The 23,393-nt window shown below is 39.5% G+C and overlaps 2 protein-coding genes across 7 annotated transcripts in view; one reads left to right on the top strand and one right to left on the bottom strand.

Annotated features, from left to right (window-relative positions):
• The window catches only part of OFD1 (OFD1 centriole and centriolar satellite protein), a 35,773-nt gene extending 18,111 nt beyond the window's left edge, over positions 1-17,662 (bottom strand). For 2 of the 5 annotated variants that reach the window (XM_075428637.1, XM_075428670.1), the window contains exons 1-15: positions 17,564-17,662; positions 17,247-17,348; positions 13,599-13,799; positions 12,683-12,751; positions 12,571-12,598; positions 11,684-11,791; positions 10,342-10,478; positions 8,114-8,287; positions 6,040-6,146; positions 5,068-5,187; positions 3,133-3,206; positions 2,338-2,429; positions 2,007-2,196; positions 1,214-1,344; positions 733-844 (exon numbers count right to left, since the gene is read on the bottom strand). In XM_075428637.1, the coding sequence (XP_075284752.1) occupies positions 733-844; positions 1,214-1,344; positions 2,007-2,196; positions 2,338-2,429; positions 3,133-3,206; positions 5,068-5,187; positions 6,040-6,146; positions 8,114-8,287; positions 10,342-10,478; positions 11,684-11,791; positions 12,571-12,598; positions 12,683-12,751; positions 13,599-13,799; positions 17,247-17,342 (1,639 nt within the window). In that variant the 5' untranslated portion in view covers positions 17,343-17,348; positions 17,564-17,662. Of the gene's footprint in view, positions 1-732; positions 845-1,213; positions 1,345-2,006; positions 2,197-2,337; positions 2,430-3,132; positions 3,207-5,067; positions 5,188-6,039; positions 6,147-8,113; positions 8,288-10,341; positions 10,479-11,683; positions 11,792-12,570; positions 12,599-12,682; positions 12,752-13,598; positions 13,800-17,246; positions 17,349-17,563 lie in introns of those variants that run through there. The other 3 variants (XM_075428658.1, XM_075428648.1, XM_075428663.1) reach the window with 3 other exon arrangements.
• Positions 17,663-17,704: 42 nt separating this feature from the next.
• TRAPPC2 (trafficking protein particle complex subunit 2) lies at positions 17,705-23,022 on the top strand. 2 transcript variants are annotated; one of them, XM_075428614.1, is made up of 5 exons: positions 17,705-17,774; positions 18,333-18,442; positions 20,477-20,625; positions 21,344-21,425; positions 22,120-23,022. In XM_075428614.1, exons 2-5 carry the CDS (start codon positions 18,350-18,352, stop codon positions 22,216-22,218), a joined length of 423 nt encoding a protein of 140 aa, XP_075284729.1. In that variant the 5' UTR covers positions 17,705-17,774; positions 18,333-18,349; the 3' UTR covers positions 22,219-23,022. The 2 variants fall into 2 exon arrangements, with proteins under 2 accessions (XP_075284729.1, XP_075284740.1); XM_075428625.1 differs by having other exon boundaries at positions 17,716-17,774; positions 18,339-18,442.
• Positions 23,023-23,393: the final 371 nt, after the last annotated feature.

The following is a 23,393-nucleotide window of genomic DNA, read 5'->3' as shown; positions in this document are numbered from 1 at the left end:
TATTTTGACACTAACAAATTTCCAATTCTAAATGGTACCAACACTTGTACTATATATGAAAATGCACCTGTTGGTCTAGTGAGTAATATAAAGTATTGCATATATTGATGTATGGTGCAACACATACTGTATGTAATGAACAATCATTGCAGAATTCAATCCCACAACTTATTCACACTTGATATTAGCAATTTGACAACAAGGCATCTTTAGAACCACATTTCTTCAGCAGACTGAATTACTTTACGCTAGTGCCTCTCTCTTTCTAATGCCCATACTAGGTGTGTAAATCATTAGCCTTGACAACTGTTGAAAAGTTAGATTTAAATTTGAGGTACACAATACAATTTCAAATTGATTATTCTTATTATGAACATTCAAAAATCAAAATGCTTAAAAACACAACTTGCCTCCTGGAGAATGGTGATTATGTTATCACCAAACATTAATGTCTTCATACTGAGGAAAAACAGACCAAAGACAATACATTCATGCAAGTATTCAGGGAGTATTGTCTTCCCTTCCGCCTATATGTTTGTTTTCTGAAAGGAAGTTTTCTGAACAATCAGTCTGCTTTTTAAGTTGAGCTTTTAAATAGATTTTGATTTTAAACTTGAAATCTCCTCATTGGTGATACATTAGTTTTATGCAACCGCTTTAGGCTTCTGGAAATTCTTACACTGGTGAGGTAAGTGAACTTCATAAAGAACCGCTCTGGTGTAAGATACAAACCTGCCTGTCTTTGTTTCACCTGCAGTTTCAGTTCTTCAACCTGCACGTTTAACTTCCTGACAGTAGCTTCGGAGTCCAACAGTTGGGTCTTTAACTGGGCACCACGCTCAACCTAGAGCGGATCGAGAGAAAAACAAAAATGAGCCTAATTCAAACAAAAAGAGTTCTCTCAACTGGCTGAATACTTATTTCTAAATATTTTTCAGGTCCAGTCAAACCATATATACATAGTATCCTACTAAGAGTTGGTGGTGACAATTTAATGACTTGGAAAAATTTACTGTGGTTATGTTGGGGTTTGGTTTTTTCGGCCAGTTTTTGGTGTTGTTTTGTTTTCTTTGGAACTGTTTATATAAAAATAAGCAGAGTACAAACAATCCCCATAACTATGTGCTAAACAGGCTGCACAGGTACATAGATAAACGTGAAGAAGACAACAGAAAGAAGAAAGGACTCCAATTATTTAGAAGCAATAATTTACCTCACTTTGTAGCTGCTTTTCCAAAATCTGCCTATGACTTTCAAATTCATCCAGCGCCAGCTTCCTAGAATGTTCCACTCTCCTCAGCTCCACTTGGCAGGCCAGGTGCTCTGCTGAGGGCTGAGACAACTCTACCCAGAAACAGAAATACCAGATACTCAGCCACAGAATAATGAGTGTGCACTTTTCTACATGATACTCCTTCAAAATGTAGAGCTGACTTGGTTTTAGGAACATAACAAGGCTTTGTTTGAATAAAGTACTTAAGGATTTTTTTGTTCCTTTTACAAAGGACCGAAATTTATGTTGGCGTAATCATTTAAGAACTAGACCCAGACTGTCCTATTCTGGAAGAAAAACACATATCCCTAGCTTACGTCACTGAGCATGTATCTCTACTCTCCTGCAATATCAAATGCACATTAAAAATACTCCGCATTTTATAACTACAGTCAGGCAAGCACTTAAAAATAATAACGGAATGTTCTTTTACTATTACTAACCATACTAATGCTATGGTTAAAAATATTGCACTCCTTTTTTCAAAGGTGAAATGGATATTCTTCATATTATTTATAGCTACCACTTAATTCAGGATTTCTACTATACAGACATATTAAAGAAAATAAATTTATAATGTCAAGGACTTCCATTTTACACAAACATTAGTTGGGGGTTAATGCAAACTACTAGTAAACATAATACAAAGAATGTATTTTAATGAAAATTTATTTCTAAACAAATACTTGTAGGGAAACATAAACAAGAAAATTACTAAATCATTCACACTGACTGTCTCGAAGATGCTGGTTCTCACTTCGAGTTTCATCCAACTGTTGCCTAAGTAGTTTATTCTGCACTTGGAGCTCCAATTTCTCCTCCTTTAGCATAGGATAGTCTGATACCTCTTTCAGTCTTTCTGTCAACAACTGATTCTGTTTATTTACCAACAGAACCTGGGCCTTCACTGACTCCAAATCCAGCTGCAGATAAAGAACAGTTTAGAAGTTTATGAACTGTTGTACTACTTAACATTCTTTTCTTTCATTTTTTCTTCTTTTTTTAAATGTACCTCAAATGCACTAATTAGAATACAGCTTCTTTAAATTCATGTTTACAATTACCTCAAGCTCTTTTGTGCGTGATATAGCTTGCTTGAGTTCCTCCTTTTTTGAATTAACAGCAATGGCTTCTTCGTGCAAAAGCATAGCTTTCTCTGCAGGGAGGATTACAAATGCTGAATTAAAATTAGTAGAGTATTACACTAAAAAAAACTGTATCAGCAAAAAACAGTTTAAACTGCTAAGTCCAACATTCAATTTAATTCAAGACATAAAAATGACTGATTGTCATACACACTCCTTCAAAATTAAGTAAATCACACTGTGTGTGTACATACATATGCATACATACACTCCTTTAGAATTAAGTAAATCAAATTCATATGCACATGATGCAGCATTTCTTTCACACGTCCCTAAATCAAAAGTGTAAATACGTTTATCTGTTCCAGCTCTCTTCCTCAAGCTCCAATTAAACATCATGTGCACAATAAATGCAGAAACTGGCAGCCATTCAAGGGTATGGCACCAGACTGTACCAGAGTTCAATTAAAGAATTAAGGAGCTAGCAGGACTTACTTCAAGAAGGAGCTGGGAAACTGAAGAAGCAGGATGCCTTGCAGCCTCTGCGCCAAAGTACCAGCTCATGGTCCCCACTGCATTCTGAACTGCAAGGAGTTGCTAACCTGTTACAGGATCCTGCTAGATGTTTTTCAAAATCTATTTTGATGGCTTTTCTCACACTTCTACTGGTGCTACTGAACACTGTGACTGTTTAGTAACAACAGTGTTTCGATACCTGTTAATAAAAGCTGTAGAGAAAAAAAGCTACTTTATTAATCTCAGAGAGATGGTTACCTTTATTTTTTTTCTCATCTTCAGTAACTTTATTTGTTCTGGCTATGTATTCTTCTTTCAATTCAAGCTGATACCTAGAAGTAGAAAGAACTGGGTATTCCCAAAGTATGTGTGTGCACACATGCACATGCATTTGTGTAAACTCCAGTCTTTCCCAGACTAAAGTATAATCACACAATTATTTATTGACAAAATTAGTTATCAGGGAGCCACTGAAATAGTTGGAAAGGGCCCTGCCAAGCAGCTCTCTCAACCACCTGCTCAAAAAGCAAGACTACCACCAACTCTAGATCAGGTAAGCTATGGCTCTTCCAAGCCAAGTCTTGAAAAGCTCAAAGGATGTACATTCCACCACCTCCCTGGATGACCTGTGCCAATGCTGCACTACCCTCCCAGTAAAATTTTTCTTCTTCATGTGCAGCTTGAACCTCCCAAGCCACAACTTACAGCCCCTGCCATATGACCTCAGAGGTCACGTCTGGTAGTCCCATAACTATCCCGACAGACCTTTACTAGGTTCTCTCCACTTTCTGCATGACTGACTTGAACTGGGAAGCCCAAACCTAGGCATGGTATTCCTAACACAGCCTTCACCAGTACCTGTAGGGGATAATCAGTTCCCTCAGTCTGTTGGCCATGCTGCTACTAATATCACCCATCATGCTGTTTGCCTAATTTGCCAGAGTATGCTGCTGGATCACAGTCAACCTGGCATTCACTGAAACCCCCATGTCCTATCTTCAGCAACACAGCTACTCAGTCAGTTCCTTTTCCCTATTTATACTAGTTCATAGAGATATTCTGCCCTAAGTGCAGAGCTTTGCTCTTTCTGAGCATTGGCCGAGTGTCTAAAATATTTTATATGTTGATAAAATAAGGTAAGCAGCAGTTCATCCTAAAGTTTGTAAAGTGCTTTTTCTCATGAACCAAAAGCACATTACAAGCATTATTTGTAACTAGCTGTTACGGACTAGGTAAAATAAGATACCAAGGTGGGTCAATTAGTTGCATTTCACTGTTCTCTGAAAAAAAACTTCATATCTACTCATTTTCAGCTAAGGCATCATTCAAATCAAAACCTACTCTTTACATCTTTCCTCTGTAATTCAAATAAAGACACACTAACATAGATAATACTTATTGTTCGCTGGCTTGCAATAAAAAGTGACGATACCAAGTCATTTGGTTTAACTGCCTAACTGGAAGACTGATTCCTGCCATTGAACACACACAGCAGTAACACGCCAAGAGCACCTGCCTGCACTGAAGCACCAAGTAACCCTTCAAGTGGTCACTCCAAGAAAGCGCAATAGCAAAGTTAGGATACACCCACTGCAACACCTCAAAAGCGGTCACAGATGATGTCTTACACTTTCAAAGAGCATTTCTAAGCAAATTCTTTGAAACCATGTTCAAGCAGATGGTAGTCAATAAGAGAGGGTGATCCATAACAGAGAATCCCTCTCCAAAGATGGGGAGGGGTTAAGGTACAAGCCAATCTATCTGCACAGCGGACTAGTGTGCCACTCATCCTTTTTCCAAGAAACCTATAACATCTCTTTAATGCTAATTTCCCCTCCATGCGTTTTCTGCGTTCGTAAAATGGTCATTTCTTTCAACTGTGTTCACAGGAAGTCACTAATACTGCTTCACAACCTCTCATCTACACATACAAGTAATGTCACATCTCTTTCCCAGATAACAACACAGAATTTAAACTACAACAATAATAAAACCTATAATCAAAAGAGAATTATTTTCTATAGCAAGCTTTTTCTGAACCTGACAGAATATTTTGTCTCACTAAAACAAAGCTAATTAATAATGTAAAGAATTCAAGCTGATTAAAACAAAACCATGCGTGCACATTGCTTTGTTACACTTGTTTTCACAGGCAGTAGCATGCATCCCACTAGAGAAAAAAGAAAAATTTACCTTAAGAGTTCCGTCTTAAGCCTTTGGTCATATGTCTCCTCTATGTTCTTCACAGCAACCTCCCGACGTCGAAGTGCATCATCAATAGCTTTATTTTTCTCTTCCTGAAGTTTCTGAGTGCTGAAATATCCATAAATATACAGACAATGACCAGTTACAAAGCCAAAACTTTAGGGTTTTGTTTTGGAGTTCTTTTTAATAACATTTAGAGACATCTAATGTGCTTGCTTGGAACACTGCAGCAATTTAGAATTACGATTAGAATCTGTCATTGTAATTCATTAAGAACAAGGAGATGTGACACAAACTAGACTGCCCTATTTAAAATCCAGTACCAATGAATTACACAGCTATCTTGGGTCAACCCTAGCTCAGTTTCCCACACCAGCAAGCCTTCAGAGGAGACAGTGCTGAGCATGCTACTCTATCAGCACCCTCTGCTGGCTTGTTAAAAAAACCCAAGTTTTTGTTAGCAGGATACTCATTTTGCTGCAAAAAATAGATGACAAAAAACCTGTCCAAAAATACTTTAGTTATTTTTTTATTTAACCAAAGAAAACTGATCTTACTACGGACAAGTCAAAAAAAAAACCCCAAAATGGGACTAAATCAGCAAAATATCATACACATGCCTCCTGAGCGTTAGGATTACATACTGTGTTCTTCGGGGTGTTGGTTTTTTTTTTTTTCCAATTTAAGCACTTCAAAGTGAATATCTGGTTCCTTGCCTTCAAAGTGATGCTGCATGGTTTTCATTGGATGAGGAGGAACAGAAAAAAAAACAACTCACAACGTCTTTTTGTATGGGGTATCCCTGCTAATAGAGACAGTATACAATACTGCTCAAAATGCAAGACACAACTTCTGGGATATATAATCTATTTCAGTGTCACAGAAGCAGCAACAGCTTGAAGCACGCTTTCCAGAAAAAGGACAATAACATCATATTGTATACGCCCTTCAGCAACTTACACTTCAAATGCCTCAATTCTTTGCTTCAGTTCTGCCTCTCTGGTCCTTATGACTTCAATATCTCTGAGTAGACTTTGTCTCTGAGCGTATACTTCCTTTGCTTCTATCTGAATCACAAAATATTATCTTGAGTTTTACTTCACACTTTATACAGGTATCTACTGTTTAACATGTTCAAACTTTCAAGGATCTTCTTCAGGAATTGGTCTTACTTATTTATGTACTCATAATTTGAAATAACACCCAGAATCGATTGTAATTTTTTTTTATTCCCTTTCTCCTTTTACTCTAAAAATGCTTTAGACTAAGTCACTACTGGCTACCTGTAAACACTTTTCTTTTAAGAAATAGCACTGATTAAAACTTATGTAAATGGAAAAATGGTTTTAAAAAAATTACAGAATAAACACGTTGAAACATCTGAATCTTTTTAACAAACACTAGTTTTGTACGTTCTTTGTAAAACACAAACTGAAAAAACAAATGTCAAAACCCCCTGATAAAACATGATTTAAAACTGAAGCCGAGTGAACCAGCAGACTTTCAGTTTTTGCAGTTCAACTTAAAGAAACGAAACGAATTATAAAAGGGATTCTCCAAGTGATGAACATTCTAATAGTCACATATCTTCTTATTAATAAAAAATAGCTCTTCTTGTCCTTAAGCAAACAAGGTATTATTTCTCTCCAAAGAAACCATAATTGCCTAAGAACTATGATTTTGCTCTATGGGTGCTCATATCAAGTTTGCAAGTCATGTGCACTTGGCAGTGTCGAAAGGCTTTGCTGCTGTACCTGGTGCAAAAAATAGAGCAGTTTGCTAAGCCGTGTTTCCTGGGCATAAAGTCATCTTAGTAAAGGGTTAAATGACCTTCTACCTGTAATGTAAACACACTTCAACTCAGTAGAGCTCCTGGTCTCATTTCAAAAAATCCCCAGGTAAATGACGCATATTCTTTTCAGGCAAGTGCAGAAGCTGACAAGAGCAACCAAATAGTCAGATACAATATTTGACAGATATGTTGATCGAGTTGTCTTTTTTTATTATTTAATTACTGATGAATTTCATGCCTGCAGAAGACGACTGATAGCATAAAATAGACGGTTTTCTTGTAAGCTTCTAAGAAGAAAACCGTGAAAGAAATTCATAGCACAGTGATAAAATGTTTAATTTTCAGATTGGAAGGAAGTCAATAGTAGAAACCGGTATATAATAATCTATATATAGACCTGTACAATTGCTGTGTTCACTAATACCATGTGCTCTTAGGAGGAAAAAACCCACAAAACCAAAAAAAAAAACCACCACAACAAAAAACCCCACCACACTTGAGCAAAAATATGGTTAGCATTTGTGGATGACTATTATATGAATAAGAAGTTCCACTGCAGACAGCAGGGAGGTGGCTAGGCAAATGGCCAACAGAACAGCAAGCAAACTACTCTTCCAAAAACTGAAAAGTAATAGAGATTGGGAGAAGCATTTAGAACTGTACGCAAATTATTGTGTGCTGCAGTTAACAGTTACTACTTGGGCAAAACACCAACAGTTAACAGCCCAAAGGAGTAACTCCTCAACAAAAAAGAAAGAAACAAAACGAGTTGCTAATTTACAGTAAAGACAGTGTCCATTAATAATATTCAATTTATAATGACATACAGAAATGCCATATCCATACCATACAGACTGTATATTCCACCTAGTTTAGAGTCCTTCTTTGCAAATAAAAGAATTTAACCAAAAGCTATGGTCAACTTTCTATTAAAAAAAGTCAGTGATCTGAATTCAGCAAAGTTATTAAAACATATTTAAAAGTATGTATTACATTCAAATCCTTCAATCCTAGCTTGCAGAACTGTTCCTTTTCCAGCCAGCTCTACTTAGATATTTACCCATACTCATTCTTGCAGCTGCTAAACGCGTTCCTCTATTTATGACAACAAAAGTAAATTCAAAGTTTTCACTAGTAAGCCAAGTAAAATGTGAAGGTAAATCTCCCAAAGATAAAAGAACAGTTTAAAAACTCACTGAACCATTCCATACTAGATTAATTAAAAAATATTTGGAACTTTACCTCTTGTTGTTTTTGAAGCCTCTGAATAGCATTCTTTTCACGAGAAATCAAGGCTTCAGACTTTGCTTGATGTGTCCTCTCTAACTCATGACGCAGCTCAGAGATTTCTTTCTGGGTCTGCACTTTCTCCTCCATTTTAATCTTTGCTATTTCAACTTCTTTAAAATGTTCTAGCTTTTACATAAAGGAGGAAGAGTGGGTTAAGTAGGGCCATCTTCAAATCAACAAAGACAATCCCTCCTCAAACAATTCTAAATTTCACTTAGAAATTCCTGTTAGGAAATGTGTGATAATTTGATGAAAATAAATTACTGTGATACAAGTATCTTAGCAGCACATACTATTTGCACGTCTCATATAGTTTTCATGCATTTATATGGCACCCCAAAGCAGCTCTTACACAAAACTAATAGCTTTAGACAAGAGCAAAATAGAGGCCTATGAAGAAAAACACACTCCAGGAGTGATAATCTGCTTGCAGTTAATGAATGGCCACACTCTTGAATTCCTTCTCTGATACTGGCTCTGTCCTTGCCTCTTTCCCATAAAATCACGTTTGACTGGTGATAGGAGAAATGGCAGAAGCAGATCCATCCTGAATCACTCAGGAACAAGAGAAATTCATCTGGACACAGAAAAAGTGTCAAACATGTAAAGAAATGCAGAAACATAACTCCACATAAAGAGGGTTACAGAAGCAGAAGTCCTTACACATAGACTTCTTACCACAACTGAAAAAAACCCAAATGCATACAAACAGGAAGATATGCATCTTGCCACTTCACAGAAGAATCGCAGAGAACATGTCTCCCTACAAGGTGTGAAGTGCAATATATGCAAGAATACACAGGGTTATAAAGTATTACAATAAAAATTTGCAAGAAAATGGAAAGCAAGCATACAAGAAAAAAAAATGAGAAAAAATGAGCAAAAGTATAAAGAGAACGATAGAACACTTGTGAGACTGGAGAAAACCAGGAGGTTAAAGAGAGGGAAAAAAGCACAGTAGGAATGTCTGATCAAGGAATTCAGGTACTGTGGGCATACATTTTGTGAAAAAATAAAGAAATGGTGAGACAGTACAGCATTACTTGTACATACACAAATTGGATTAGAAATGTCTTACAGTAATTCACATCAGAATGTACAATTCACATTGCTACAGAATCCGTGTAAAGTTAATTGAATTTAGAAGTGATTTAGATCTGGTTAAGATTCCAGTCTCCTTTGTTGTAACTGCTTTGCTTAAACTGAGACAAATTTAAAAACACACAAATTAACATGTTTTACATACTAAAAGGACAGTGCCTGTTGGGGAATAAAGACTAAATGAAAAATTAAGGTAAATACATGGGCAGTTTTAACTCTCTGTCCTTCAACTTGTCTACCTGAATAAATATGACTAAACTGATTTCCTCAGTTTACATGCAGATGAGTGCCTTTAAACATGTGTGTAAGAATTTAACTGATTATCAGATTATTGTTTTCATATCCAAATAAACTGTTCATCTTGACAGAAATTCATGGAAATCCCCCCCATATTTAAATGAACTGCAGTATATTCTCTCTGCTCCATTTTTCAGACATAAGGACTACTGACGGATTATGTGACAAACAAAATGCTAACTTTATTCCCAAAATGAAGGAAAAGTCTCTAAAAGAGCCATCTTCAGTTACAGGAAGAAAAAGACCCGCAGAAATAATTCATAATATTGTCTGTTACGATTTTAGTGTTTCTGCGTAATGTTTTGAAATAACATGCAAATTCTCGTCAGTATTAGAAATTAACTATCTGTCAAGCTACACAGCAGCAATTCACACCTCTCAGTTGCTATGCACTGTACTGAAATTCAAGCTTCAAAATCTTAACTGGGAAGGAAAATGAATGGTATGACTAAGCAGAGTAAACATTTCTCCAGAAGACAAAATAATCAAAGAGCAAATAAAGTTTACCAAATTAAGACAATCAAAATAAGGAAAAAGTTGTGTTACAAATTAACATCAGAGTAAGAAGCTCAACATTCTGTGCACAATTAACAAAAAAGGGGCATGGAAAATGTACACATGCTTTATCATCAAATTAACAATTGATATTGGATTAACTTAGCCTTTTGTGTTTGTTGTAACTCACAACAATTCTTTCAATTTACCTCAAGTATTAGAAGTTCATAACATGCAAAGTCAAAATTAACAAATGTCTCCCTCCAATTCAATGACCAGAGTTATACCTTTTGACACATTTCTGCTTGAAGCTGCTTCTCTATTTCTTTTCTATATTCATGAAGTTTTACTTCTAAAGATTCGTATTTCTGATGCTGGGGATAGGAGTCTGCAAACTGTTCATCAATCAGCTGAAGCTTCTCAGCTGTAAAAAGAGCAACATATCCATCACACTTGAAAAACAGTCACCATACCTATCCTACCAAAGACTGTAGGAACCTGTCTCTCTGTAGCAAGTTCCTTACTTTACCTAAGTAGCATTGTTACAGGAAAACCTGTGTGGTACAAATGCAGAGGCAGCACAGAAATGCCACTTACTAGCTCTATGTCACACAACGTATACCTAGAAGGAGGCACTTCGCTATTTGGCACTATTTGTGGTATTACATAGTAATACAACCTCTTTATCACGGATGGACAAGAATTTTCTTTTGCATGCAGCTTTCAGGTTTTTTGTATTGCTAATAGCATGCATATTCTAATTCAAGAGCTCCCAATCTAGGCCTAACTTTCACTGAAACACTGGCACAGGAAGAGAAGCAAGGGGTGAATTTACAATTATCTTTTCCAGAATATATTTCAGCACATAAAATTTACAGTCCATGTAAGATGTTACAGCTCTTAGCTAAATGCCTAAGAAAACACCTGAGTGATTTAAAAAAAAAAAAAAAATCGTAACAGGACTTTTGCTTTATTTTAAGAAAGGTTAGAAAACCAATGTACTAGTGATAGGTATGGCCCTTACTCAAATGCAGCCTAAAGTACTAACAAGTAAGTGATGAATGAATACCATTCATATAATTTATTAATCCATACCATTTGCCAATATGAAAATATCTAGGGAAACTCAGCACAGGAAAGACATGGACCTGTTGGAGCGGGTCCAGAGGAGGGCTACAAAAATGATCAGAGGGCTGGAGCACCTCTCCTCTGAGAAAAGGCTGAGAGAGTTGGGGCTGTTCAGTCTGGAGAAGAGAAGGCTGCAGGGAGACCTTACAGCAGCCTTCCAGTACCTGAAGGGGTCTACAAGAAAGCTGGAGAGGGACTTTTTACAAGGGTGCGTAGTGATAGGACAAGGGGTAACAGCTTTAAACTGAAAGAGGGTAGATTTAGACAGGAAATTTTTTACCCTGAGGGTGGTGAAACACTAGCACATGTTGTCCAGAGAGGTGATAAACACCCCATCCCTGGAAACATTCAAGGCCAGGCTGGATGGGGCTCTGAGCAACCTGATCTAGTTGAAGATGTCCCTGCTCACTGCAGGGGGGTTGGGCTAGATGACCTCTAAAGGACCCCTCCAACACAAACTAGTCTATGATTCTATGGCTTGCTTGCAGAGTTTGCACTTACCAAGAGATTCTCTGTAAGGAGGCACTGAGGTTGTCTGAGTTTCTGTGTCATGAGTTTCCTTACTTAGATGATGCTCTGTAAGTCCAATTAAAATCTGCATAAGAAAACCTGTCAAGAGCCAATATATTAGTTATTTCTGATTTCATATCAAAATTGAATTTTTGAGCTTGTAATTAATGAAGTAATTTTCCAAGAAAACCTATTCAATGTACAGAAAGAACCAAGCATTTAAGTAAAAATCAATGCTAGTAAACTATTAAGATTTTTATTATACACATATTCCCATCTATCTCATTCTGCAAAAGCTATCCTTTTATCCATTTCTCTTTGTGTCTTTAAATTCCAAGGTAATTTCAGAGAACAGATTATTACTGTTTTAATTACGAGGTCATTAGTCAACAGGAGTTACTGAAGATCAAGATGTTTCAGTACAGCTAGGCTTCATCACATAAACATTAGAATTATTTGTTATATAAAACAATGGAAAGTCAATTAAATCTTTAACTAGTTTTTCAAGTACATTATGCAAGCTAATATAGTCAGTTATAAACACAAACCAAAATCTGAGCTTGCCAAAGTTAGTATGAAAAGCTTCCAAAGAACATTATATTTAATACCTGATTACAGATTTTTTTCATTTCTAATGTTCAAGTCATTTATTTTGTAGGTGAATGTTAACACTTAATCCACACTACCATTAGGAGCTGGATAATCCTGAATTATAATATTCGTCGACCTGATGTAATTCAAGTTTCAATATCGTACTGAATCCCTAATATTCCATACCAACACACACATAACAAATTTGAATTTCTACTGCTCGTATCTTAATAAAAATGAAGTTGACACAATTATCTTTGTCTGTATCATGTATAAAGATCTTGTACCTTTATTTTCGTTCCGAGTTCCTGAAGTCTGTAAGAAATAAAAGATGTTTTAGCCAGTCTATTTAATCACAACTGCAATTTAAGCTTATTTTCAAAATCAAGATAATTTTACCAGTGATTTGTAAAGACTGGATTTTGGATTGATCCTCATTAATTGAAGAAGATCTTGCATAGTCCACAGCTTTGGGGAGGGAAAAAAAGGTACATAAGAAAAGGTTAACTACTGTAAAAACATTTCAAATATGTAATGGGCAGTATTTACAGTTGCAGAATGTATTCCATTTGAGAAAGATCTATTTATTGCCTTGTAAAACCATTTTCAGAAGCCTGCTGTTCTAGTACTACATTTACTTATCACCATTACCTAAGACATATGGCAGCCACTGTGTAGTTTCATCACCAAGTGAAGCTGTGAAAAGAGATAGTTCAGTTTCCTTCCCATCCTGGATACATGCTCTTGCTACTTTCATTGCCTCTTTTTTGATTTATCATACAAATCAAATGAGCTCATTAACCCAAATCATGATTAACTGCTCAGTCAAAAAATTAGTTTTCAGTTAGAAACAATGTCACCCTATCACATAGAGGAGAAACAAAAAGAGGGCAAGGACTGCCCTTTTCAGCCACAGCTTGTAGTTACAACAGCTTAAACTGACTATGAACCACCCTTTAATGGAACTGAATGGCCTAACAAGAGGCCTGCTTTAATCAAGATCAGTTCCCCAAGTGGTCTGCCACACGGCCTCACAAACCGTCATGGCAGACTGTGGCTATGGGCGAAGCGAGTGAGAAGTTAAGAAGCTCATGCTATGTCTTTCCAGCACAGCATCATCAGTTTATTGCCAATTTAAAGTACTCATGAAGATGGCCTTGAATATTAGAAGTCTTTTATGGAGATGATCAGAAGCTGTACTTGTGTTTGTATCTCTCTGTCACAAAAGGGGATTTCTTTCAGTTCTGTTGGAATATGACAACCCCCAGAAAGCAAAGCTCCTAGAAGCCTTAAACGAGGTAATTACTGAACTTACCTTCTTCTTCTCTAATCCGCTTTCTGGAAAGAAAACAGAAAGTGAATACTCATAGCCACATCTCTGTAGATGATCTGCCACCAAACTGTTGGAAGCTGTGATCAGAAGTGAACTGTCATCACTTGGAACAGCCTGTGGCTGAAGTTTTCCACTTAAAATCGGGTGCATTAGTTCATGGATTAGCTGGTTTCGGAGCTGTGTCTGATACAGAAAAGATATTATATTCTCAGTTTACCTGTTATTCAGTGAGAGTTTTTATTTTTCAAAATTCACAAGGAGCCTCATTTCACTTGTACATGCTCTATTACAACCCGCATAACAGAAACAGGCAGGCTAAATTCGGCAAAATTTAGAAGAGTGCTTGGGACACCGTGCCTTTCTTGAAAACACTCCAATGGCGGCTACAGTGATCTTTGACTTTACCTCAAGATGCATCAAATGTAGGACTGAAAAGAAGTATTGTTCTCAGTCAATAACTCACATAAATGCCACTCTAGTAGCCCCAGCTTCATTTTTTGATCACTGCTTTCCTGTTCTCCTTCTCTCTGGCTTAAATAAAGTACGCCTGATGTGGCCTCAATTTCAAGTGTGCTTGGAAAACTCACTAGTCCTCTTCTGAGGCTCATATCAAGAAGCTCCCAATGCCATCACAAAAGCAGATGGGAAAATAAGCAGGGAATTCAATGTCTTTAACATCCATTATTTTGTAGGGAAGCAAAAGGGTACTAATCAAAAAACCTACAGGCACTAATAGCATTTTTTATTATTTATTTGCATTTATGAGTTACAACAGAGGAAAAAAGTAACCTAAATTAGAAAGTGTCCCTCCTGTAAAAGGAAGAAATAATAATTTTCATCATGTAAATATACAAATTGTTTATAGCATACTAAAAGATCACGACAGAAACAGTGTTTTAAGCTTTGAACAGCAGGCATACAACAGTTTGATTAAAGTAGTGTGTTACCAAAAAGGGGACAAAATATTAAGTGCTTACCAAAACTTAACAAAGCTACATCATCAGACTAGCCTGATATTTTAGCATGGCTTTCTACAGAAATTAGGCTGACAAAACAGTTTTTTCAGTTGTCTTCATTTCTCTGTAATTAATTTCTGAACTTATGTAGTTTCAACCGTGACAGAGATGAGGCTGTCTTAGAAACACCCGAGACCTGGCACGTCTGATACATCTCATGACAAAGTGCAGGTGGAAAATACAGGGCTACATCCCTGTCCCTAGAGTGGGAAAGGAAGGCAGAAATCAGCTGTTATATGTTGGCTGTTCAGCATACCTATAGCTCCAGGTCCGCCCTGCCTCTTACCAGCAGTGGCAGTCAGGTAAGACCACGAGAAAGTTGAGAAAAATCTCATCAGATGATGTAAGAGTGTTTGCAGGAATCCGTAAGAAACCCCGCTGTATTAATTCTTCAGCTCAGAAAAGCTATAAAATCTTTTAACAGTGTGTATAATCTTCCAGACAAGGAAAACGATGACGACACAAAACTGGGAGGAGTGGTGGATACACTGGAAGGCTGCTGTCATCCAGCAAGACCTGGACAGGCTGGAGGGTTGGACGCAGAGGAACCTGTTGGGAGTTCAAGGGCAAATGCAGGGTCCTGCACCTGGGGAGGAACAACCCCATGCACCAGTACAGGCTTGGGGCGGACCTGCTGGAGAGCAGCTCTGTGGAGAGGGACCTGGGTGTCCTGGTGGACGACAGGTTGGCCATGAGCCAGCAGTGTGCCCTGGCTGCCAAGAAAGCCAATGGGATCCTGGGGTGCATTAGGAGGAGTGTGGCCAGCAGGTCGAGGGAGGTTCTCCTCCTACTCTACTCTGCCCTAGGGAGTAGTGTGTCCAGTTCTGAGCTCCCCAGTTCAAGAAAGATGAGGAGCTACTGAAGAGAGTCCAGCAGAGGGCTACAAAGATGATGAGAGGACCAGAGCATCTCTCCTATGAGGAAAGGCTGAGGGAGCTGGGATTATTTAGCCTGGAGAAGGCTGAGAGAGGACCTTATAAATGCCTACAAATATCTGAAGGGTGGGTGTCAAGTGGATGGGGCCAGATTCTTTTCAGTGGTGCCCAGCAACAGGACAAGGGGCAACGGACACAAACTGAAGCACAGGAAGTTCCATCTGCACATGAGGAAGAACTTCTTCACTCTGAGGGTGACAGAGCACTGGCACAGGCTGCCCAGAGAGGTTGTGGATTCTCCTTCTCTGGAGATATTCAAGACCCGCCTGGACAAGATCCTGTGCAGCCTACTGTAGGTGACCCTGCTTCGGCAGGGGGGTTGGACCAGATGACTCACAGAGGTCCCTTCCAACCCCTACCATTCTGTGATTCTATGTAACAAGGCAGAAAAATGGAGTTAAATAGCATGCCACCTGACAGATTATTAGTTAAGTCAAACAAGACAAGAAATGGTTCAAACACTGCAAGCTTGGCATGGACACCACTGAGGGAGAAACAAGTTGTCTTGAACAGGGAATTCTTGGCTATAAGATTACCAGTGGTATTCTTAAAATATAGATCTTGATTTTTTTTTTTTTTAACATCAATAAATTTGACATAAAAAGCAGCAGCTAAAAAAAATCTGGTGACAATAGAAAGCTCAAGACATCATAAAAAAATACAACCATACGATGTTTAAAGACTAGCAAAACTGAAGCTGCATGAAATACAACATTTCAGCATTTAAGGCCTGACAGCAATTTCTGCTATAATAAAAAGGATTTATTGCTTGGAAAAAGCAAGATGTGGATGTGTCAATCAAACAATTACTAGTGCTACAAATGTAACATGCCTCAAAAAGACATATATGCAGCCTTCCACAGACTTTCGCACAAAAATAGGGAGGAATTAAGCCCTTCTAAATTTTGTCTCGAAAGCTCACAACAGTCACGATCTACTTCCTTTAAAAAATGGGGAAAGACTTCAAAGTGATGCAGAGGACTACCAGGATAACCAGCAACAAGACTACTGTACCTTGACTTGCTTAGCATTGTAGAACAGAATGCTGAAGAAAACGTATGACTGCTGCCTATAAATTCATCAAGAAAAGCAAGAGCTACTTAAACTGAGGGATACTTTCAGCACAAGAAAAAAAGCCAGAGTAACCACAAATAAACCCAGGCTACAACTCAGAACAAACTTTCACTCTCGAACACAACCAGATTCAAAGACATTCTCCTCAACGAACAGACAAGCAGAAAACAGCTCTAAGTCTTACAAAAGAACTGCAGTATTTCAGGAGGAGAATTCACGTACCATCTTTACTTACAACAGGTAACAAACAGACTCTGCGACCTAAGAGGTCCTTTCCAACTCTGTATTCTTATTTATTCCTCTCTTTCCTGCTTGAATTTTCTCAAGCATGGAAATTTTCAAAGACCAGATACAGGCCTTTAACCTTCCTGAAAAAGACTCTGAGACTAATCCACAACGAAAAGCACTTCTGTTTAGGAAGAACCTAGTTTCTGGCAAAATAAAACAAAAAAAACCCCAACTTGCTGAATATGAATTAGGCTGTGGCAAAATACTAATACAGCTGGGGAGAGTGGGAAACACATTTAATCGGCATGGCTTTCACTGCTTCCAGTGTTGAGTAGTACAGCGAAACACAGCCAGCACCTGTTGGAAATAAAACACACCTTAAGTGTGTCCAGTACCCCTCGGGTCTTAAAAGTCTGATAGAGCCTTTTCCGGAGTTCATCTTGGGACAGCGTCTCCCCTTCAACCGAAGCCATCCTGCCCTATAACACAATAAAAAAAAAAAAAAAATAAAAAAAAGGCATTACTATTACTGACTCCCAGCTCGACCCCCGGCCAGGCAGCGAGGCGGCGAGCCGCCCGGCCGCCCCCTCACGCAGGCCCAGGCCCCGCCAGGGCCGCCTCCCCCGACCCACGGGGAGGGAAGCAGGGACGGAGGGCGGCCGCGGCCGCGGCCCCATCCCGCGCCTCCACCCACCCTCCGGTTCCTGCCCGAGCGGCGCCGGGCGCTCCCCGGAGCCGGCAGCGCGCCCCGGCGGGCTCGGGGAGCGGGGCCGGGCAGGGCCGCGCAGGGAGCCGGCTCCGGCGGCGGCTGAGGCGTCACGCGGGCGCCGGATGCCGGGGCGGGCGGAGGCGCGCGCTTCCGGGCGGCCGTTGGCAGCCGTTGGAGGCAGAGCTGGCGACGCGGGGTAGGCGGCGGGCCCGGGGCGGGCCCCGGCGGGCATAGATCCCCCCTTCTCCCTCCCTCCCTCCCGCGGCGTCCGGCCCTTCCCCGGGCCTCGGGGCGCGGCGGGGTCGCTCTCCCCGGGTAACGGGGGAAGTCCCCGGGGATGGGGCCCGGGCCGCGGGACCGCTCCGCGCCCGCCGCCCTTCCCCGTTCCGCTGCCGGTCTGCGGGGCCTCCGGGGCGGGCGAGGGGGTCCCTCAGCGGGGGGTGCCCCGGGGTGGCGGCCGTCCGAGCCCCCGGGAGGGCTGCGGGGGTTGAGCCGCCCGTCGGCCGCAGAGTCACTCCTCTCGGGTAGCGGTAACCGGATTCGTTCCCCGGAGATGCTCCGCTGTCTGAGGGTATTCCCTCCCCCCCCCCCCGTTTCAATATAACGTGCACACCTCAGAAAGGGTTGATCTCACGTCAGCCTCTGGTAGATGTGAATAGGGAGCACGCTGGCTGATTTTGAGGAGCGTTTTTCAGACGGAGCGGGAGTTGGCATATAGACCCATCAGTAAAGCGTGTCTGTCTTCTCGTGCAAGGAACAGTGTGTTGAAGAATGTCTGGAAGTTTCTACTTTGTGATAGTTGGTCATCATGATAATCCCATATTTGAAATGGAATTTCTGCCTCCTGGAAAAGTGGAGTCCAAGGTGCGTTTCTTCCCCTGTGACACTTCTGTAATGTAATTATGGTGGATTTTCTTTGCAAAATTTACAGTGTATTAGAAGCACGACCAGCGCGTTGGTAAAAGTGTTACTCCTATCCACTGTTTTCTATTTTTTTTACAGCGAATTCGTCATAGGGAGTAGAACTCTGGATTTCTTGAGTGTCTTACAAATTCTTTGCCAGATCATACTAGTTCTTCATCAGACATGGTTTCCTTAGATGTGCGATGCTGTATGGTGAAGGATATATTGCTCTTAGTGTGCAGAGCCTTTATAAGTACTGTTCATTATCCAATGCTATTTACTGTTACTCTCTATTTTAAGGCATCTGTATACAGCAATAAGGTAAAGTAAGGAACATACATTTGAAAGCTCTAGTCAATCCTTTATTTTTTATGCTATAAAGAAGTCTTGGTTTTAAATCATATTTAATAGTCATGCTTGCTTTTAAGTAAGAAAGGTTTAAAACTCGTATTGATAAATATGGGTTTGAGAACGTGAGGAATGTAAGACTACTCAATAAGTCATGTTTCCTGCGGGAAAAGAATAAATCTATCCATCGTGGTATTACACCAAAGAAAAAATGGACTTCAGAGTAGAAGTGTGTAGATTTGAACAGCATGATGTCATCTGTATTTTGAACTAGCGTCCCACAAAAAATCATAAATAAGACTAGTCAGACTAGACTTGGTGAGTGTGAGGTTGTGTCAGATAGTGGAAAAATTAATTTTATACATTCTGCTAATGGAATTAACTTGGCTCAGGTAAGCTTCTTGTCCGAAATGCTAAATTTTCTCCTAAGAGAGAATCTAAACTTGGTGTGCACTGAAGGAGAATTAGTAGACATTGATATGTTTTGGCAGTTATCACCTCTGTTTCTGAGACATGCGATTTCAGAGTGAATTCAGTGCAAGTGCACCGCTGACTGAAGTAAGTGGTTTGCATAATATACGTGGTAAATCAGCACACACTTTTGGCCCTTAAACTTCACTGTTTAGTCTCTTCCTCAGTAGGGTTTAATGGAACTTGCAAAGCTGTTAATGCCCTGAGCCAAATTTGATTTTTGGGAAGAACATAGTGCTCTGAGAGGTGTGAGAGTGGCATTAATAGCATCCCTATATTTTGAGAAACAGTGCAAGACTACTTATGTTTCCAGTCTAATGGAAGCTTACAGTATGGTTTAGTCTCAAGTTTCCTCTAGGCAGATGTCCTCCGGTGTTCTAGGTAGCATACAAAGTAAACGGCTCTTTCCCCATACAACTCTTGTAGTGTTAGGGCCAAACACTGTGATCACTCTACAAAGGCCATTCGTGTTTCTTATAGGAAAAGGTGCAATTTACATCTGCAAGCACATATTTAATACCAGTTACAGGATGTTTTTCTGCACTAGGCTCTTAGGAAAAAGAACCCCCCCCCCCAAACAATGAATCAGTCCTATGTTTCTAAGCAGATAACCTGAAAAAACAGAATCTTTAGGTGATAATGTTATCAGTATATCTGTCCTCTGTATCTCTCCGCCTTCCCCATCTGTTTTACACATTGTAACCTATTGTTCAATGTCTGCCAAATTTGACAGAGACATTATGGTCCAAAAAATGCTAAATTGCTGTAAATTTCACAAAACCAGGTGTCTGGAAAGCAGGGAAAAAAAGCCTTTTATCAGGGCCTCTGTTGTGGAAGAAGTTTGCAGTGGGAGATTACCTGTTGATAAACAAAAGAATTCACTCCTTAATTAATTCCTGAGCTATAAATATTGACTGTATTGGTTTTGCTGCTCTCAAGACTGTTTTTATGTTGACCTTTTTACGATGATCTTTTTTCTCCCTTGAAACCAGGTATCGTTGACAATATATACTAGTTTCATTTAATTACAGGGTGGCACATATATGGCAGAGAAGAAGGGTATATAAAACTTCATGTAACTTTAGCACTAGTTGTTTAGCAGCTTGAGCAAATTATTGTTTGTATTTCACTCCTTTCACTGAACTACGAATCTTCTGTCTTCTGGAAACACATTAGGATGATCATCGCCATCTCAACCAGTTCATTGCCCATGCTGCTCTTGACCTAGTGGATGAGAACATGTGGCTCTCCAACAACATGTATCTGAAGACTGTGGACAAGTTTAACGAATGGTTTGTTTCTGCTTTTGTCACAGCTGGACATATCCTTCCTTCTTCTCTTTCCTCATATTTATATAGGAAAAGCCTTTTGCCAGGAAGGGTTAAGTGAGATGAAGTGAGTTTGGAAGAGATTTCTCTGGTTGTTCACCACTATTATTGTTAGAGAGGGTCACCAGCTTCAGAACAAAGTAAGCTGGGAGGCACAGCAGTTGTTGACAATTGGGACCAATTGGAAAGAAAGATTTTTCCTTTTGGAGGAGCTGCAATAGCCTAATGAAATGTGGAACACACACGGAGTAGAGGAAAGAGGAGTGAGAGGGGAATAATATGAGAGGATCTGAGCAGGCTTGTATGGTTCTCTGTTCCTGTCCCTTTGATAGCGCTAGAGAGGAGAAGCAGGGATAAACATTTCTTAAACATAGGAAGTAACACTGAATGTCATTGTAACTTCAGGGGCGTACGGCAGAGGTGCTGAGAGCATCGTCCAGGTTCAGAATTGTCTAGCTTTAAAAACAATGACCTTGAATAGAGGGGTGATTATTTTTATTTTCAAATAGGGAAACTTTAAAACATAGAGGTAATGCTTTCTAAATTTCACTGCTCCAGTTACTACTTGTAATGCTTCCTCCTGTAGTCACTGCTATTTCATGTACAGCTAAACATTTTAAGTATATGCAGAATTAGGTGTAAATGCTTGTGTCAGGATATGTTAAATGTCTCTCTTCTTTGTAAAAGTTAAGTCTTCCTTAATTGCTTTACATATGAGATTTATAATGCTTCATGATGTAAGGCAAGAAGATGGAATTAAGAACTTCTTTAATGATGTATATGACTTGTATATAAAGGTAAGAACCCACTTCTTATGGTCTCACCACAGTACCTTTAAGCATGTTCTGCTGTACACTCTGAGGCACGCCTGTAGTAGCGTGTTTTTTTTATGGGGGCCTGTGTAAGTGGAGAAGCACCCGTGGTGTCCACATTAGCCCGAGTTGATAATGTGTGACATAAAGTCTGTGTTTTCCATTGAACAGAACAGATTTTTCTAAATTGTTACAAACTGTGCTCTTCTGGAATTTATTCTTCATTGTAGTCCCGTGATTCTGGGGCAGGACCGTGCCGTTAGCGGTGATAATGAAAGCAAAGGGCTGTTCTGCAGAAGCCCGGTCAAAGTGCCTCGCTGTCCCAGCAGCAGCCGGTGTTCTCGCAGCCTGCCGCTGCTCCCACTCAATGCAGCACTCGCAGGCGCTGATGGGGGGAATCACCATCCCCACCTCCTACGGGGACTCGGATGATGCCGATTTCCAAAACAGCAATTCCCACCAGCATCACGATGGGTTTATTCTGAGGAGCTGGTCCTGAGGGGTGGCTGTGCACATACGTGGGGAGAACGTAAGGGCCCGGAAAGCAAAGGACTGTGCAGCAGCTCCGTGCTCTGAAGTGGCACTAAATAGGGTGAAAGCAAATAGTAGTTGCCATTTGAAATAACATTCTCCTGTGCTGGACGTTGTGCTTATTGATGACTTTTTCTTATTTCCTCAGTTTGCAATGAATCCGTTTTATGAACTCAATTCTCCTATTCGATCCAGTGCCTTTGAAAGGAAAGTACAGTTCCTTGGGAAGAAACACCTGTTAAGCTGAGCAAGTAACTTCCCTGAGAGCGTGCTTTTTCCATACTTCCCTGATTATTTGAACTGTAGTTCTTCTGGTTAATTCTTAGCATGTTTGATATTCATCTTTCTGAAGATTGACAGATTGGATGCTGATGAAGGTGGGGTTTTTTTCTGGTACAGATAAGCACAGCCAAGCTTCTCTGGTTAAAAATGTGTATCTGAAGAAGTTTCCTTTTATGTGTTATGAAAACTAAGTTTAAAAATGTCAGGGGCTGAACAGGTACAAACTGAGACATGTGAGTGTCAATGCGTATGCAGAATGTAAGCCTCTTACACAGGGTGGGAGGAAATCGGATCTAAACACAAAAGACATCTCCAGTTGTGATTTAATAGGAGCAAAAGGGAGTTCTTGACTGTTCTGCTTAAGTGGTTAATTTTGTTATAAACCTTTCTACTTACAGTCCTTTGCCAGAGAACTTACTGTGCAGACTAACCTTACTCTTCATGGTATTAAATCAGGTGTATATTAATATTGTAATGTATGTATTATAAAGTGCTAAATAAAAAGAAAAGAGGATATATCAGCAAAGCTTTGTCTTCAGTATTTTGGGAAGCTTTGAGAAAAAAAACAAATTTTAAAATGTAGAATTGCAAATTTACTAGATTTTTAGTGCAATGCATGTTTAGCTGCAGTGCTGCATCAATGAAATGAATTAATAAAGCCAGAACAGCTGTTGTCCCTGATTTTGATTCTAATTAACACATGGGATAAACTAAATTTACATGTTTAAACCCACTTCTTTGCATTATCTCTGCAAGTGCTGAACTTTTCTTTTTGAAAATGTATTTAGACTAGGATCTTTGAACCATGAAACTCTTTGTTAAGGTTTCATAAAGGCAATATTTGGCCTGTCTGACTACTATTCTGTTGTAAAATGTGGTTAGGGACCCTTTTGCAAAATTCACCGTCGTTCCAAAATAGTAATTTTTAAATGGGCCATTTGGCTTATATGTACCTAATATTTTGGTTGGTTTCACAAACATTTAATCAGTCTGTTTCCTTTTGGGGCAAATCTGTGTAAGCTATGTTCTTGACACTTTTTAAATGTCTGAAAAGTAATTTCCAAAGGAAGCGGCATGCTGTTCCAGAAAGTACATTTTGCATAATCTGTACAATTAAAGGGACCACATATATATATGTGC

Source organism: Opisthocomus hoazin, chromosome 1 (genome assembly GCF_030867145.1).
Source record: "Opisthocomus hoazin isolate bOpiHoa1 chromosome 1, bOpiHoa1.hap1, whole genome shotgun sequence".
In the NCBI taxonomy this organism is placed as follows: Eukaryota; Metazoa; Chordata; class Aves; order Opisthocomiformes; family Opisthocomidae; genus Opisthocomus; species Opisthocomus hoazin.
This window is presented reverse-complemented; position numbering and strand designations above follow the sequence as displayed.

Bases quoted from the DNA above. Each gene is read 5' to 3' on its own strand.
- TRAPPC2 (XM_075428614.1), top strand. From the start codon at position 18,350: ATGTCTGGAAGTTTCTACTTTGTGATAGTTGGTCATCATGATAATCCC. The intron at 18,443-20,476 runs GTGCGTTTCTTC...GAAACACATTAG, and splicing joins CTGGAAAAGTGGAGTCCAAG to GATGATCATCGCCATCTCAA. The intron at 21,426-22,119 runs GTAAGAACCCAC...TTATTTCCTCAG, and splicing joins TATATGACTTGTATATAAAG to TTTGCAATGAATCCGTTTTA.